The sequence below is a fragment of the Phascolarctos cinereus genome, unplaced genomic scaffold, assembly GCF_003287225.1.
Source record: "Phascolarctos cinereus isolate Bilbo 61053 unplaced genomic scaffold, phaCin_HiC Scaffold_9;HRSCAF=440, whole genome shotgun sequence".
NCBI lineage: Eukaryota > Metazoa > Chordata > Mammalia > Diprotodontia > Phascolarctidae > Phascolarctos > Phascolarctos cinereus.
This window is the reverse complement of record NW_027556402.1, coordinates 230,859,507-230,877,441: the sequence shown is the minus strand read 5'-3', so window position 1 is coordinate 230,877,441 and position 17,935 is coordinate 230,859,507. Positions and strand designations below refer to the sequence as shown.

The window sequence follows — 17,935 nt, the reverse complement described above, 5'->3', positions numbered from 1 at the left end:
ACTTAGAAATTTGTTTTAATAAAATCATTCATTGCTAGGCCAGGGGAAATGTCATCTTTACCCTTCCCCCTACACACACATACACACACACACACACACACACACACACACACACGTTTCCATTCTGTTGGTCTTTCCTCTACAATACTCAGACACCTCACTTATTAATAAGATCAAAATGGGAAATTGCAGACGATGGCTCCAGGATGCTGACTTTTAAATACGCTTTTCATCCGGTTTAATCATATGCAAAATTAAGCTCATAATCCAGATCTCACTATTCTACTCCAAACAAAGCCTCATTATTTGATAATGAAATACCCAGGTTCTCCCAGACCTTTTTTTACAATGGGTTCTTTTCCACAAGTGCTTATGGGCTGCTCCACCTCTTTTAACGTATTTTTTAACATTCTTTTTTTAATTTTGAGCTCCAAATTCTCTCCAGCCCCTCCCCTCTCCCATTATACATTTTAACATATTTTCTACCTAAGATTCATATTATGTTATATCTTCAGAGTTCTTCAGCTTGCAGCTTCCATACTCCAATAAAATGAAGACAATGAAATCTTTTTTTTCTTTTCCCTAGCAAAGGGAATATGAGCAGTAATGATTTATTAAGCACCTACTGTGAGCCAGGCACTGTGCTAATGCTGGGGATAGAAAAAGAGGCAAAAGACATTCCCTGCCCTCGAGGAATTCACAGTCTGGATTAGAAGTGAGGAGACCAGGGTTCAAATCCTGAGTCTGCTCATTAGTAGCTGCACGACCATGGGCCAGTCACTTCACTTCTCTCAGCTCTCTCATTGCTTCTTCACTCTTCCTTTTCTTTTTGCTTACAAAATGCTTTAAAAAACAAAAAAAAGAACAAACCTGCTGCTCATGACGAAAACTGCTCTCCACCTCCAGAGAGAGAACTGATGAATTCTGAGTGCAGATTGAGGCAGGGTTTTTTTCCACTTTTTTCTTTTTTCATACATTTTAATTTTTTTTTTTGGCAACTTGGCTAATATGGAAATATGTTTTGTACAACTTCACATGTATAATGGGTATCATATTGTTTGCCTTCCCAATGTTGGGGGAGGGGCTGGAGGGAGAGAATTTGGAACTCAAAATTTTTAAGTGAATTTTAAAAAATAAAATAAATTAAAAATAAATTTTAAAAAAAACTTTTTTTCCCAATTCATTAATTTCCCTCCTTCCCCTAGATTACTTTGCCTGATTTCTGCCTTGACCAGTCAATAATCTATCTGGTGGTATACTCCTCTCTGTACACACTGGCCACCACACCCAGGAAGGTAAGCCCCTTGAGGACAGGAACAGTTTCATTTGGGGCAGTACCTGAGCCCCAGTAGGCATCTAAGAAATGTTTGTTGAATAAAATTAAAATTGGGAAACTGATTTCTCATAGCTCCTAAGCATCTCCTGGTCAACTCTTCCTCACACAGCAGCCATGCTCTATCCCAGGAGCAGAATTCAAGGCTTTGCAGCTGGCTAAAACCCATCAGTCTCCACAGCATTGGTGTAGAACAGCGTTACTTCCTCCACCCCAAAATGAAGCACTCCTGGAGGACTTTTCAATAATAGCAAATGAATTCTTGACTTTCAAAAAAAATTCCTTCCTCACCTCATCCATTGCATTTTCATATTCACTCTTTCATAAGGAAAAAGTATCATGGCACAGGGGAAGCAGTGAAAAACTTGGAGTCCAGAGACCTGATTTTGAAACCAATCTCAGCTGTGTGACCATTGTCAAGTAGCTTAACCTCTCTGGGCCTCCACTTCCTTATCTACAAAATGAGGGGTTGAACCTGGGCTACACAGTCCCCGAGGACCCTTTTGGCCCCAGCCTATGATCAGAAAATTGGGGACCATGCTAATCAGACTATACTCCTCACAGGATTGTTCTGAGGAAGACACTTTGTTGTTGTTGTTGAGTCCTGTCTGACTCTTCATGACCCCTTTTGAGGTTTTCTTGACAAAGATACTGGAGTGTTTTGTCATTTCCTTCTCCAGCTCATTTTACAGAAGAGGAAACTGAGGCAAACAGGGCAAAGTGACTTGCCCAGGGTCACACAGCTAGTAAGCATCTAAGGTGGGATTTGAACAAACATCTCCTTGACTCTAGGCCTGACACTCTATTCACTGCCCCGTTTGCAAACCTCTAAATCCCGTAAACCTATAATTAATTAACTAACTTGTATTATATTGAAGTTTCCTGAGCAATAGAGTAATATTCAATCAATAAAGACTCATTTATTAACCACCTACTACTTGCAAGTCACTGCGTTAGCTACTGGAGGTAGAAAGACAAGACTAAAAATAAACCTTGTCCTCAAGAGGCTTACATTCTTCTGAGGGGATAAACTCATGTAGAGGCAAAAGTAAATACCATTCAGTTTGAGGAAGGAGGGAGCAGTAACAACCAAGGAGCTTCTTGTAGCACCTGACTCGAGCCTTCAAGGAAGCTAAAGATTCTAAAAGGCAGAGGTGGGAAAGGAGTGAGTGCATTCCAGGCACTGGGCACAGCTGAAGCAAATGCACAAAGGTGAAATACCACGTTCAAGGAACAGCAAATGGCCAGTTTTCCTGAGACATAGAGTGCACGAAAGGGGAGTAACATGAAATAATGTTGGAAAGGTAAGCCAGAGCCACAGCATGACGGGCCAAACCATCAAGCTTAGGAGTCTCAATCTTACCCCATTGATAAGAGAGAGTCAGAAAGTTCTTGAGCAGGGAGTGCCACGGTCACTCCTGTACTTTAAGAAGATTGCCACAGCAGCCGTGTGGAGGAAGGACTGAAAATGCAGAAGCTAGAAGCAGGGAGACCAGTTAAGAAGCATGATCCCAGAGTGTTAGAGCCAGAGGAATCTTAGACGTTGTTATTCAGATGATGACATTCACCTTTCTCCTTCCAGTGGAGAAGTGGGGGGCTGCAGGTGCAGAATGTCACATTCATTGTCACTTGGAGGAAGGGAACTGGGGCATATCTGGAAATGGCTATTATAAAACCAAAAGACATCAACTGAACTTACTTCTTTTTAAGAATAAAAAAGATCGGAGGGGCGGAGCCAAGATGGCGGAGTGGAAGCAGTGACTTGCTTGGGCTCTCCCCCAAACCCCTCCAAATATTCATAAAAAATGGCTCTAAACAAATTCTAAAGCAGCAGAACCCACAAAAAGACAGAGCAAAACAAATTTCCAGCCCAAGACAACCTGGATGATTGATCAGAAAGGTGTGTCGCGCAGGGCTGGGAGCACAGCCTGCCTCGCCCCTTATCACACCACCCTGGAAGAACTGAGAATTTACAAGTCCTACAAGTATCTCTGAAAACAGCTGTACAAACCCCTGAAGCTTGGGACAGTACACTCTCCATATTGGAAGCAGACTCTTACCTTAACAAGGAGGTTAAAACTCAAGTAATTGTCTGGGATCATGAGCAAGCAGCGCAAAAAGAGTCAGACCATAGAATCTTACTTTGGTGAAAAAGAAGATCAAAATATACAACCAGAAGAAGACAACAGAGTCAAAGCTCCTACGTCCAAAGCCTCCAAGAAAAATAGGAATCAGTCCCAGGCCTTGGAAGAGCTCAAAAGGGATTTTGAGAAGCAAGTAAGGGAAGTAGAGGAAAAACTGGGAAGAGAAATGAGAGTGATGCAAGAAAATCATGAAAAACAAGTCAACAGCTTGCTAAAGGAGACCCAAAAATATACTGAAGAAAATAACACCTTAAAAAACAGCCTAACCCAAATGGCAAAAGAGGTCCAAAAAGCCAATGAGGAGAAAAATGCCCTAAAAAGAAAAATTGGCCAAATGGAAAAGGAAGTCCAAAAGATTACTGAAGAAAATACTTCCTTAAAAATTAGGATAGAGCAATTGGAAGCTAGCGACTTTATGAGAAATCAAGACACTGTAAAACAAATCCAAAAGAATGAAAAATTAGAAAACAATGTGAAATATCTCATTGGAAAAACAACTGACCAGGAGAGAGAATTTAAAAATTATTGGACTATCTGAAAGCCATGATCAAAAAAAGAGCCTAGACATCATCTTTCAAGAAATTATCAAGGAAAACTGCCCTGATATATTAGAACCAGAGGGCAAAATAGAAATTGAAAGAATCCACAGATCTCCTCCTGAAAGAGATCCCCAAAGGAAAACTCCTAGGAATATTGTAGCCAAATTCCAGAGTTCCCAGGTCAAGGAGAAAATATTACAAGCTGCCAGAAGGAAACAATTCAAGTACTGTGGAAACACAATCAGGATAACACAAGATTTAGCAGCTTCTACATTAAAGGACCACAGGGCATGGAATATAATATTCCAGAGGGCAAAGGAGATAGGATTACAACCAAGAATCACCTACCCAGCAAAACTGAGTATAATCCTTCAGGGGAAAAAATGGTCATTCAGTGAAATAGAGGACTTTCAAGCATTCCTGATGAAAAGACCAGAGCTGAATAGAAAATTTGACTTTCAAATACAGGACTCAAGTGGAACATGAAGAGGTAAACAGGAAAGAGAAATCATAAGAGACTTATTAAGATTGAACTGTTTACATTCCTGCATGGAAAGATGATATTTGTAACTCATGAGAACTTTGTCAGTATTAGGGTAGTTGAAGGAAAAAAATTATATGTATGTATATATATAGATAGATAGAGGGCACAGGGTGAGTTGAAGATTAAGGGGTCATATCTGGAGAATAAAATTAAGGGATGAGAGAGGATGATACTCGGAGAAGAAGAAAGGGAGAGGTAGAATGGGGTAAATTATCTCACAAAAAAAACAGAAAAGAAAAGTCTCTCACAGTGGAGGGGAAACAGGGGAAGGTGAGAGGGAATGAGGAATCTTATTCTCATAGGATTTGGCTTAAGGAGGGAATAACATACACATTCAATTGGGTATGGAAATCTGTCTTACCCTACAGGAAAATAGGGGGAGAAGGGGACAAGAGAGCAGGGGGATGATAGAGAGGAGGGCAGATTGGGAAAGAGGGTAATCAGAAGTAAATACTTCTGAGGAGGGACAGGGTCAAAAGAAAGAATAGAATAAATGGGAGGGCAGGATAGGATTAAGGGAAATAGAGTTAGTTTTTCACAACATGTCTACTAAGGAAGTGTTTTGCATAACTGCACATGTACAACCTATATTGAGTTGCTTGCCTTTTCAATGAGGGTGGGTGGGGAGGGAGGAAGGGAGAAAATTTGGAACTCAAAGTTTTAAAAACAAGTTTTAAAAAAATATATATTCACATGCAACTGGGAAATAAGAAATACAGGAAATGGGGTACAGAAGTCTATCCTGCTCTACAGGAAAATAGAAGGGGAAGGGGATAAGAGGGAGGGGGAGAGATAGAGATAGAAGAGCAGACTAGGGGAAGGGGTATTCAGAATGCATGCCATCTTGGGGTGGGGGGAGGGGTGAGATGGGGCAAAAATTTGGAAGTCAAAAACTTGTGGAAGTGAATGTTGAAAACTAAAAATAAATAAATTTATATTTAAAAAAATAAGAATAAAAAAGATCAATTATTGATCTCAATAGATTGTACATCACATGAAGAATAGACCAAGTCAAGATAACCTCCTCTCCCACCCCAAGGTAGGACCTTGTGAGCCCAAGTAAGACTGGAGAAATGACCGGCTGGCTGAATGCCTGAGGGAACTCAGAAGGCTAATTTACATTGATGATATTTGGCTTAATATAGGGCTTACTCTGATGCTAGGCAATATTTTAAAAGCCCCTGATTTCCCCACTAAACATCTGGGAAAGCTTCCTGATGAGTTGAAGGGGGGGAAAGCAAAGGAATACAGAAAGGGAAAAGGGAGTAAAGAGCAGATTTAACAATGTGTATAGTTCTGGCTCATAAAAATTAGGTGGGGGAATATATTGGCGCACCTTGAAATGAGGCTTTTCTTTGAATGAAATGCACACACACATGCACACATGTAACATACATCTCCATTATGGAAAAGATGGGGCAGCTAGGTGGTGCAGTGGATAGAGCTCTGGCTCTGAAGTCAGGAGGACATGAGTTCAAATCCAGTCTCAGACACATGACACTTACTAGCTGTATGACCTGGGCAAGTCACTTAACTCCAATTCCCTCACAAAAAACAAAACTAAAAAATAAAATAAAATACTCCATTGGAAAAGACGTTCCAGGCAGAGGAGACAGCTTGTGGAAAAGTTGGGGGTGGGGGAGTGGAGGGAAAGGGTTAGGAGAGGGGAGGAGATGGAATGCTCCAAAAAAAGATAAATTGATGGGCTAATGATCCAGCTTCTGGTCATATTATATACATATACAAATATATACATGCATTGCATACACACATATGTATATGTGTGTGTATAACATACTTCTTTGAGCTAAAGTAATATGAGATTTTAGAAACCCAAGAAAAATGTTTTAGCTTAATTCCAACTATTCTTATCCATATAACAGAGGCAGCATGATGCAGTAGATCAAAAACGGCATTAGAATCAATGTGTATATTGGCTGTAAGACCTTGGACAAGGTCAGTACTCTAGGCAACTCTAATGCCTTAAGTTGCAGAAATGGTGCTCACTGCACGGGTAGTTTCCTCACTGGGAAGTTCCTATACTTGTGAAATTACAGATTCAGTCCTTATCCTTATCTTCTTCCATACAGATGTAGCGATGGGGGCTCAGTTTGGAAACTCACCACAGCCAGGGCCACCAGGCAGCTCATAAAGACCGGCTTCCCCATGAGTAGCAAGACTGCAGGCTATATCCAGAGGTACATAATTCAATGGGGGCAGAAATTGTTCTTTGCTTTGTCTTTATGCCCAAGGCCCGGGACCTTGCACACAGCAGATACTTAATGAATACTGATTGGATTGCCTTGGTGAAGGGAGTACCCACTCCTACAAAATCATATCTCCCAGAAAAGTCCTGAGTATTCAGGAGCACAAATTTAGAGCTGAAGGGACCTTAGAAATCAGGTAGTTCCCATCTCCCCCATTTTAAAGATGAAGAAACTGAGGTCTTAAGGGACTTAGCAGAGGTCAGATCCATAGGAAGAAGAAGAACCACGGTCTTCTGACTCTTTAAGGGCTTCGCCCAGTCAAAGGATAAGGTAGGATAGGGAGAAAAGAGCCTAAGAAGTGATGGAGGGTTGAGATAAGGGAAACAAGGGAGCTGCCTTTTAGGCCCTCAGCTTTCCCTCATCTCAACCCTTCAGCTGATCTGGAGGCCTTTGGTCCCTGGGGGCAGGACAGATGAGTAAGGAACAGGATTACCTAATTAGCCTCCAACTAATGGGGTTCTAAGGCTAGTTTCTATCCTGGAATGAGAGACCCAGAGAAATAAGGAGGTGAGGAGAGGAAACTATAGCGGCCACTTGGACAGAAGATAAGGGAATATCTGCTATCTATGAAAGAGAAAACACCCAGTCATCCAGAAGATTCTTTGAAGGTAAAGAAACACACAATATAGGGAATTAATGGAAAGCGGAGGAGAGGGGAGGGTTGAAGAATGAGGAGGGGGAAAACACAGCTAGCCATGAAAGATGAGCCTTCAAAATGTAATGATATGCCCCATATAGTGGAGGCCTGTATTAGCGTGTACACAAATGCTACATTGTTTCTCAGAAATGAATCTATTTTCACCACTGTTTTGCAATGAAATTTTGCTTTCAATAAAAACAAAATGTCTGCTTTCTAATGTCTTTGTAACAAGGAAAAGCAACATTAGGGCTCAAAAATAAACGTATCTATTTAGCATCTAAAGCTCTTCACAACCCAGTCCCCTCCTCTCCTTCCCACGCTCTTACTTGTTACTTCTCTCCTGTCTACTGTGGTGTAGCAGCACAGGTCAGCTTGCTGTTCCTAATGCTCAGTATCTTCTGTCTCCACGCCTTTGCCCTGGCTGCCTCCCATACCTAGAATGCTGTCCCTCATCACCCCCTCGTCTTAGGTTCCTTCAGCACTCAACTCAAATGCCACCTTCTACAGAAGATCTTTCCAAGTCTGCCCAGCTACTAGGGCCTTCCTTCTGAGAATACCTCCCAGATAGATAGATACATAACTACTAGATACATAGATACTGACTTAGCTACTGTATCTTGTATGTATCAATTGTAACTTGTGTGTAGAAGATGTATATATGTGTGTGTGTGTGTGTATATGTGCATATACAGACATGCATATACACATACCTTGAGTGTACTGTTTACATATCTATTGTCTCCCTTATGTAAGCTCCCCGAGATCAGGAACTATTTCCCCTTTGGTTTTGAATCCTAAGCCCTTAGAAAAGTGCCTGGTATATGGAAGGTACTTAATAATGTATGTATGTATGTATGTAGCAAATTTTTTTTAAAAGTCCTTCATTTCCATATTCTTGATTTCTGGTGTCATTCATTATCATGACTTCTACAACAGCCTTTTGATATTGGAGAGAAAATGGGCTGGTCAGCGGGTGAGAGTGAGGGATGATAGGTAGACATCAGACCACTGGATGTCAGGAGAAGACCAGGAAGGTGCTGGCATGTTAGGTAGACTCCTATGTCAACATAGGAGGATACAGATCAGAGCTGCTCAGAATGATCAGGAGCCATGGGTTTCTATCTGCATTGATAAGGTAACAGATCCCTAAGATGAGCCCCCAAACCCCTCTGGGGCTAAGGGTCAAGTGATTTGGGCTATCTCTGCTCTGGATCCACTCCCTCCTTCCCCCTGTCACCACCACCCCCTTCCTGAGCTTTCCTGGAAAAATTCTTTGCCTCATATCACCTAGATAATGTCTAGCATCTCCATTCCTTTGGAGAGATGGGAAACCAATCCAACCACATGATCAAGAATCCACTCCAATAAAACCCACTGTCCTCACCTGAACCATCCATCAGCCATGGGAGGAGACAAGACCCCAGGCATTCTCCACAAGCATGAGGAGGAGTGATGGAGAGGTGGAGGAGAGGGGCATGCTGACTACAGATGTCCTGTCCTCAGGGCCATCACCAACATACTCCGCCATCTGCCCTGGCCTGAAGATCATCCTACCAGGGGTCTTGGTCTCAGTCTCTGTCTCTCACTTTGTGTGTGTGTGTGTGTGTGTGTGTATCTGTCTGCCTATCTCTCTCTCTGTCTCTCTCTCTCTGTCTCTGTCTGTCTCTCTCTCTCTCTCTCTCTCTCTCTCTCTCTCTCTCTCTCTCTCTCTCTCTCTCTCTCTCTCTCCTCTCTCTCTCTCTCTCTCTCTCTCTCTCTCCTGCACAGGACTCCCCAAAGCATAGATCCATTCAATGGCAAGAACATTCATGAAACACTGTGTGTTTGCCAAGGACTGCACCAGCTCTGGGCTCTCCTTGCCTCGTTGCCCTGCCCCAACTGTGCTTTTCCACCCCTGCTGGTCTCCTCTGAGGAATTAAGCCTTCCCTTGGGTGACCTAGAACCTATAATACAAGCCCATTGCTTTAAAAGCATTACCAGCCTGCCTGACTCATTGCTGAAAGCTTCCTTTGCGTCCCCAAACCCAAGGAACAGACAACCCCTCTAGAGGCTGTTGCAAAGCCAAACACCAATCACAGAGTTGCCAAGGCTTAAGTTAACCATAAGTAATGAATGAATGCAGTTTAATTCCAAGCCCTCTGACTCTTCTCGTTGAGAGTGTAGATTTTAATATACACCTGGGAAAAATAACTGAGAAGCCGGCTAGCCATTGTCCTTGGGAAGAAAGAGAGTGGCTCTCAAGGCCAGACAAGAAGCACTGAAAGGTCCACGCTCCCTTCCTCAGGACACAGCAATCAGAGCATCACAGGGCCCTCAGAGGGCACCTAGTCCCAACCCCTCATTTGACAGACACATAACCAAGGGAAGCCCAAGCAGGTGTCATGACTTGTCCAAGGTCACACAGGTAATAAGGTGGGATTCAAACCCAGGTCCCCTGGCCCTAAAGCCAGTGATCTTTCTACCACACCATCCCCCATGCCTCTAATGATGAGACTTTGCTGCAGAGGCATCCCCAACATCCAACCAACACCTATTAAAGACCTACTAACCCCAGGGGATAGTGCTACAATACAAAGATACAGAGATAAGAGATGAAACAAGACAAGGTCTCCACCTTCACAGAGTGCAAATTTGTGTACAGAGAATACACAAAGGCACATTCCAATCTAATACGTTTACTTGCACTTCCCTAGACCCCACGTGCCATCTCCTACCTTTAACAGTCTCTGAAACCATTCTCCAAGACTGGAAAGTGCTCCCGCTCCCCTCTTCCCCCCCCCAGTGTCTCCCTTAAAGGCTCAATTCAAAAGATCCGCACCTTCCTTCACTGCCCCCTGGCTCTTTTCCTCCTCAAATTATTCTATAGTTCTCTCTTTCATCTCTCTTTTGCCAGTTTCACTCCCTATCCTGAATTACACTTATGTGCATGACATCCCCATGGTAAAATAAAAGCCTTCTGGGGGCAAAGGCCCTTTCTTTTGTTTTTCCCATAAGACCTTTCAAGCGAGGAGAACATCAGAGCTGCTTAATAAGTATTTGCTGAATCAAACTTAATTACCTCAAGACAGATGCAAAGGTCAATGAATCAATGAAAAAGTATTTCTTAAGCTTAATGGGAGTTAAGCACTAGAGATGAAAATGAATAAACTGAGATACTTCCTGACTTCAAGGAGTTTTCATCCTAATAAGAGAAGGTGGAATGGCTGAGCAAGTTGTGGCATATGAATGTAATGGGATACTATTGTGCTATAAGAAATGATGAACAGGCTGACTTCAGAAAAACTTGGAAAGACTTGTATGGTCTGATGCTGAGTGAAGTGAGTAGAACCAAGAGAACTTTGTACACAATAACAGCCACATTGTGCGATGACTAATATTGATAAACTTAACCCTTCCCAGCAATACAAGGATCTAAGACCTCTTCAAAGGCCTCATGATGGAAAATGGCATCCACATCCGGAGAAAGAACTATGGAAGTTGAATTGATATTTTTCTCTTCTGTTGAGTTTTGTTTCCTCTTTCTGGTAGTTCCTCCTATTGGTTCTAATTTTTATGTACAACATCACTAATGTGAAAATATGTTTAATAGGAATGTATATGTATAGCCTAGATCAGGTTGTGTGCCATCTTGGGGAGGGTGGTGAGGAGGAAGGGGGAGAAAAGTTTTAAACTCAAAAGCATGTGGAAGTGATTGTTAATAAATCAAAATAAATTTTTAAAAAAGAGAAGGCAACATACATAGGGAGGGAAGGGCTAGTCTGAGACGTCACAGGGCTAATGAGTGGAGACGAGCCGCAGCCAAGTGGCTTGCCCTTTCCAAAAGCAAAGGTAACACTGACTTGATTGTTGCACCCAGAGCAAATGGTATTGGGTAAGAAGAAGGGTGGGCACATATCGAGGGGCAGGGCAGATACTAAGATGAGCCCAATAGGTGGCTGGAGGTGATGTAAAGCAGGATGTCACCTATAGATGGCTAGGTCAACACATCATAGAGCTAGAGAGTTCCTCAGAGGACATCAACTCTAATCTCCCTCATTTTACAGGTGAGGAAACTGAGGGCTACAGGAGTCAAATGACTAGGGTAAGGTCACACAGGTAGCAAGCAGCAGAGGTGATCTTCTTTGAAAGTTAGAGGTCTAAGATAAAACGGGCCTCAGACACTCACTAGCTGTGTGACCCTGGGCAAGTCTCTTAACCCTGTTTACCTCAGTTTCCTCATCTGTAAAATGAGCTGTAGAAGGAAATAGCAAACCACTTCAGTATCTTTGCCAAGAAAACCCCAAATGGGGCCACAAACAGTAAGACATGACTGAACAACATAACAGAGAACAATGAACGCATTTTGAGCAGAGGGTGAGATTGTGGGTGAGATCAATCTGGTCACAAAAGAATGGCTGAACTGGAGGGGGAAAGAGTATAGATGGAAAGACCTGTTAGTAGGTTACTGCAATAGGGCAGGGGCAGGGTGAAAGTAGGTCATCAAGGAGGGCCTGAAGATCTTCCTGGATCTTGACTCTCATCCAGTGATATCTTCCTCCCAACTTTGTGTCATCTATAAATTGGATAAGCCTACCATCTATGCCTTAACCCAACTCATTGAAAGAAAGGTTAAACAGTGCAGGGACAAGCACATATACCCAGGAACTCCCTTGGAGACTTCCACCCACATTGACCTTGGACTATTAACAACTATTCTTTGAATCTGGTCATCTAACACATTTCCATTTATTTATTTATTTATTTATTTTGGGGTGAGGCAATTGGGGCTAAGTGACTTCCCCAGAGTCACACAGCTAGCTAGTGAGTGTTATGCCTCCATCCAACACATTTTTAATTCATTGATTCATTTATCTAATCCACATTTCCAGATCTTCTCCAAAAGAAGGGGATAGGACACTTTATTAAAAAGCTTTCCTATAAATGTAGGTAAATGTGTATCTATCCCATTCTCTCCATGTGCTAATTTAGTAATCCTATCAAAAAAAAAAAAAAGGAAAGAGCCTCATTAAATTTCCAGAGGACACAAAGCTGGGGTAGCTAGCATGTTGGATGTTTGAGGTAGGACCCAAAATCTAATCAGATGAAATTCAATAAGATTAAATGTCAAGCACCAAAAAAAAAAAAAAAAAACTTCACAGGTAAATAATAATAATATTGAGTATTTATATAGCACATTAAGGTTTGCAAAGCACATTTACAAATATGATCTCATTTGATCCCCACAACCACCTTAGGAGGGAGGTGCTATTATTATCCCCATTTTCCATTTGAGGAAACTGAAGTTAAGTGACTTACCAAGGGTCACTTGGCTAAGAAATGCTTAAAGTCACATTTGAACTCAGCTTTTCTGACTCCAAGGCCAGTACTCTATTCACTGTTGTCCATCCTTCATTCTCGAAGAGGACCAATGACATGACCAGGGTGATATCTCGACTTGTGCATGAATTGGATTCAAGTGAGGTAGAGCTGAGCAAAGTCGTCAGCCTCACTCTGTCCTCCAGATAAAAGTCAAGATGACTGATGATGGCCCAGGATACAGTGGTACCACCTGGTTGAAGGAGTTTAGAAGGAAGCCACTGATGATGTTAAAGGTCACCAAAAGTTTTATTGGTAACTTGGAAGAGAATGCTTTCCATAGAGGCACAAGAGCCAGACTGCAAAGGAAAGATGGTAGACTACTTTTCCAAGAAATCTGGTTGTGAAAGAGAGGTCAGAGATGAGACAGAAATGGGTAGGAGGGTCAAAAGAAGCACCTTTTCTTTCTTTTTTCTTTTCTTTTTTTTTTAAGAAGCACTTTTTCGAAGCACAGAAACTTTAGCATGTTTGCAAACAGATGGCAAGGAGCCAGTGAGGACTGAAGATGTGAAATGTAAGCTCCTTGAGGGCAGAGACTGTTTTATATTTTCTATTATATCTCCATTCACCATCCCTACATGATCCCCATCACTGCCTAGACCCAAACTCTTTTACTTAGCTACTACTCCTCTGGTTGTAACCCCCCCGCCCCAGGAGAATGTAAGTTCCTTGAAGGCTGGGATTGTTGATTTCATATTAGCATTCCCCTGTGTGAACACAGCACCTGGCATATAGAGGTGATTGATAAATTGTTGATAGATTGATTGACAAGAGCACAAGTAGAGGGATTAACCTTGACAAGAAAGAGGAGACAATGGGTGAAGACAATCAGAAGTTTGAGATGGCTGGGTGGCACAATGGATAGAGCTCTGGACAACATGAAGTCAGGAAGATCTTAGTTCAAATACTGACTCAGATGCAAAGTAGCTTTGTGACCTTGAGAAAGTCACTTAGCCTCTCTTGGTGAAGGAAATAGGCAGCTGCATAATGCCTGCCACTGTGTTAAGTGCTTTTTACAGATATTATCTCACTTGGTTTTTTTCACAACAACCATGGGAGGTAGGTAATATTATTATTTCTAATTTACAGTTGAGGAAATTGAGGTATGCAGAGGCAAAGTGACTTGACCAGGATAACACAGCTAGTAAGTATCTGGTCAGATTTGAACTTAGGACTTCCTGAGGCCAGACCCAGTGTTCTACCTACCGAGCTACCAGCCACCCCTGTTTTCTCATCTGTAAAATAAGGGTAACAATAGCACCTACCCTACAGGATTTTTGTAAGGATCAAATGAGGTTATATTTGTAAAGCACTCTACAAACCTTAAAGAACTATGTAAAGACTGGCAAAAAATGTTGGAAAAGACTGAAGATTTGAAAGAAGGGAGCTGAAGATGTTTAAGATGGTGGTTTTGATCTTCTCAGTGAGATGGGAGGTTGGGTCCTGGGAACCCATGGGAAATAGGGTGAGAATGGGGGCCTGAGGAGAGAGAAATAAGTATAAAACAATCGCTGGGAGAATGAGTTAAAGAATCAGAGATCCCAATCAAAAGCCCTCTGTGCAACACTGTCAGCCCAGCTGAGTCTACGCATCAGAAATTTATGGTGGGTGAAATCAACCCAATTACATGCCATTCTCCAGAGGAGCTGAGTGGTCCAGAAGCTAAAGAAGAGGGATTTGGATGGTGGGGGCTACCCAGCATTGAGGGTCAGCAGTGCAAGAGCAGCAGGAGGTCAAGGGAAAGAGGGCATCTCTAGTGTCCTGGTGCTAAGAGCTGGTTTTGAATAGAAATGAGAGATGGGAAGGCAGAGTCTAAGAGGCAAGATAATAAGGAAAAAAACTAAGATCGAGACAGAAGCTAGTCATGTAAGGAGAAAGTGAACAAGCTGGCATGGGATAGGTCAAGTAACTGTTAGTGACCCAGCTCCAGTGGAGACTGAAACCACAAGGAGCGCATAGACCACTCTAAGGAAAAGGAGGAGGCAGTTCTAAGTCTCTGATTACAGCGACATGGGGCTTTAGAGGTGTTGTGGTTGTAGCTGAGGCAATTCAGTGGTGAAATGGGTAGAACACTAGGAGTCAGGAAGACCTGAGTTCAAATCCTGCCTCAGATAGTTATTAGCTGTGTGATCCTGGGCAAGTCATTTAACCCCTTCAGCCTCAAGTGTTTCAACTGTAAAATGAGGATACTAATAGCACCTACCCTACAGAGTTGTGACGAGGAACAAGTGAGAATACATGGAAAGTGCTTCACAAGCCTTACAGAGCTAGATAAATGCAATTATTAATGCTGCTGTTATTTGCCTCTTCCCTATGTTAACCAATGAGTCTCTCCCACCATCTTTACTCTATACCCACACACAAACAAACAAAAAGGTGAGAAGGTGAGACCGACGGCCAAAACCGGAGGTACAGATCAGAAATAGAGATAGGGGATGTTTAACTCAGAAAAGGATCATAGAGATTCAGACAGCCAGGAGGGACCAGGAGGCAATGGGCTGAGAGTTCATGAGGTCATCCCACAAAAGCACTGGTTATGGCTTGACATATGTGATGTCTATTTGATGGCCGTAGAAACAAAGGCCCGTGTTGTTCACAGCAATATTCTTCCTGTGATCTTATATGGCTGTTGGGCAGTGTCCAGAGAATTGAGACAGAGAATCACCCAAAGGACCATCGAGAAACACATGGTGAATATCAATAGGCTAGAAGCCTCTACAAATGAGGTCTTAGGCAGAAGTGGCATGAAAGATGTGATTAGAGAAATGTATGACCTGAAAACAAAAAGGGGGCGAGTCACAGAGTGAGAAGGCGACACATCCAGTGGACAGGCTACATGCATGCTCTGTTGGCATGACCACAATGTCAGAACCTGAGGAAGGTACCCCAGCACATTGGATGGAGCCCCTGTGGTGAAATTCTGGGAAGGCAAGGAGAGCTGGTCAGGATGGGCAGGCACGCATAGGCCCTAAGCTGCACGGTTGGAACAAGTGCCCGCATTATCAAGCCTACAGAGTCCCTGGAGCATCAAAGGACATTTGATGGCCAAACAACTTTCAGTACCTAGCAGTCTTGGCCCAAACCCAAATACAAAACAAAAGGCCTTCCATACCAGTTTGCAAAACCACCGATTTCATCAGTTCAAAAACCAAACTCCTTATTCCAGTCTGATTTAATGAGCCCGTTGTTCCTTACATTTGTCTCCTATTATTTATTATAGCCCATGCCAAACATATATCATGTAAACTATTGCATGCATAAAATCTGGTGCCAAGAAACAGATTCTCTTTTCCACATCTTGTCCATCCCCAAGCCTCTGTTCATGAACCGATCTCTATTCATACCCTCTTAACTACCAACATAACCCCAATTTCTAAGGCAGAACTTATAAGGACAGGCAAAATATTCATTAGTTTCTCACGTCAAAGAAAGCTCTACCACACCTTCTAGCTGATTAAATTGGTTCCATGGTATAAAGTCGGGTACAGGGGACCTGAAGTTCAAGTTTCAGCTATATCCATGATTCAGGAAATCTCCATTCCATAACCCCGGGGTGTGTGATCATTTCAGCATAGATAAGTGTGTTCTCATTGTGCTAGGGCAAGCAGAGATTGGTGCTGCTCCCTAACCAACTTGTACCAGCAGTCCGTAGCTTTTCATAACTAGCTATATTCTGAGAGCAGACAATGAATGCCTGCTCTTTCCCAGGCTGGAGAGAATCATTCTCATTTCATTAGTAACAAGTTTCAGAACAGGACAACAGAACAGCGTCCCCAGCCGTTAGAACAGACTTTTAAAACTGTCCTAAAGAATAACTATCATAATCTGGGAGGCTGAATCAGGCAGGACCTTTTCTCTTAAAAAAAAAAATTACTGTAAGTCCTGCTACATACCAGAGTCGGGTCAGTCTCCGGGGTCTCTGGAAAAGATCACAGATGACTTTCCAGGTGTTAACATCGCTAAAGAAAAAGAGGAGTCTCTCCTGAGAAAGCCAAAGCCAGAAATCCTGCTTTGGACATCCACATGGAATTCAACTGAAATCAGTGTGGTCTTTGCATTAATCAGACTGAAAGAAGCCAATGTGAGTGGGGAAGGTGGGTTGGGGGCACCATAGCTTGGATTCTTTGCCTACCCTGAAACAGGATTCCCCACTCTTTGTGCACGGCTCTTTTAGTCTCACCAACACACTATTTCATGGGGGTGAAATGTAACTGCGAGGCGACCATCTGGAAACAGTAACTTGCATGGAAAGCAAAAGGAATGCAATACACTCACGCACATATGCATGCACACACACACACACACACACACACACACACACACACACACACGTGTAGCATTCTTTTCTTCCCGGAGGCAGATTGCCGACAGTCGTGTTCCTGCAGCAGATTTGCAGGCAAAAGCGAAGAGGAGAGCAAAGCAAGCCCTCAGCTCCAGGGCTGCAAAGATCCCTCCCTCCCTCTAGCCCCTGCCAGCCCTGGGGCGAGCCGGGACCAAGGCCCCGAGGTGCTTACCGGAGTTGGCAGCGCGGCCGCGCTCGGCCAGCGCCAGCAGCAGCAACAGCAGTAGCAGGGGCGGCAGCAGCGGCGGCGGCGGCGGCGGCGGCAGCGGCAGCTGAGGCGTGGGAGGCGCAGCCCTGGCTGCCGGCCTCGGGCTGCCCGGAGCCCTCCCGGGGCTGCTTGAGGCCCGCTTGGCCCCGTGAGCCCCCGGCCCCGCGCCCCTCTGGCCCTGGGGAGCCATGGGGACACCTCACACATCAATGCCGCCCGCAGCCGCCGCAGCCGCCTCCTGGTCCTCGTCCTCCTGGAAGCGCCGGGGCAGCAGAGCCTCGTCTCTTAGCCCGACGTCCGCGCCCCGGGCCGGCCAGCTCACGGGGCATCTCGGGCCATGGCCCCGAGGCTGGAGTGGCTGCTGCGGGAGGACGCTGCGCCGAGCTCGAGCCGCCCAAAGCTTCAGCGCGCCCGGGGCGCGAGCAGCATCCAGGCGCCCGAGCAGCACCCGCGTCCTCGCCTGCCGCGAGCCGGGGTTCCCACGCTGCTGCCGCCGCCTCCGGATCCTCCTTCCGCACGCAGCCAGCCCCCGCGATCCAGTTCACAGCGGGCACGGGGAGGGT

General features: G+C 43.9%; 1 protein-coding gene across 1 annotated transcript in view; it reads right to left on the bottom strand.

Moving 5' to 3' along the window:
* The window catches only part of KIAA1549L (KIAA1549 like), a 310,713-nt gene extending 293,037 nt beyond the window's left edge, over positions 1-17,676 (bottom strand). Inside the window, 1 exon segment of the mRNA XM_078148701.1 lies at positions 17,337-17,676. Coding sequence (XP_078004827.1) covers positions 17,337-17,562 — 226 coding nt within the window. The 5' untranslated portion in view covers positions 17,563-17,676.
* Between the last annotated feature and the right edge of the window lie 259 nt (positions 17,677-17,935).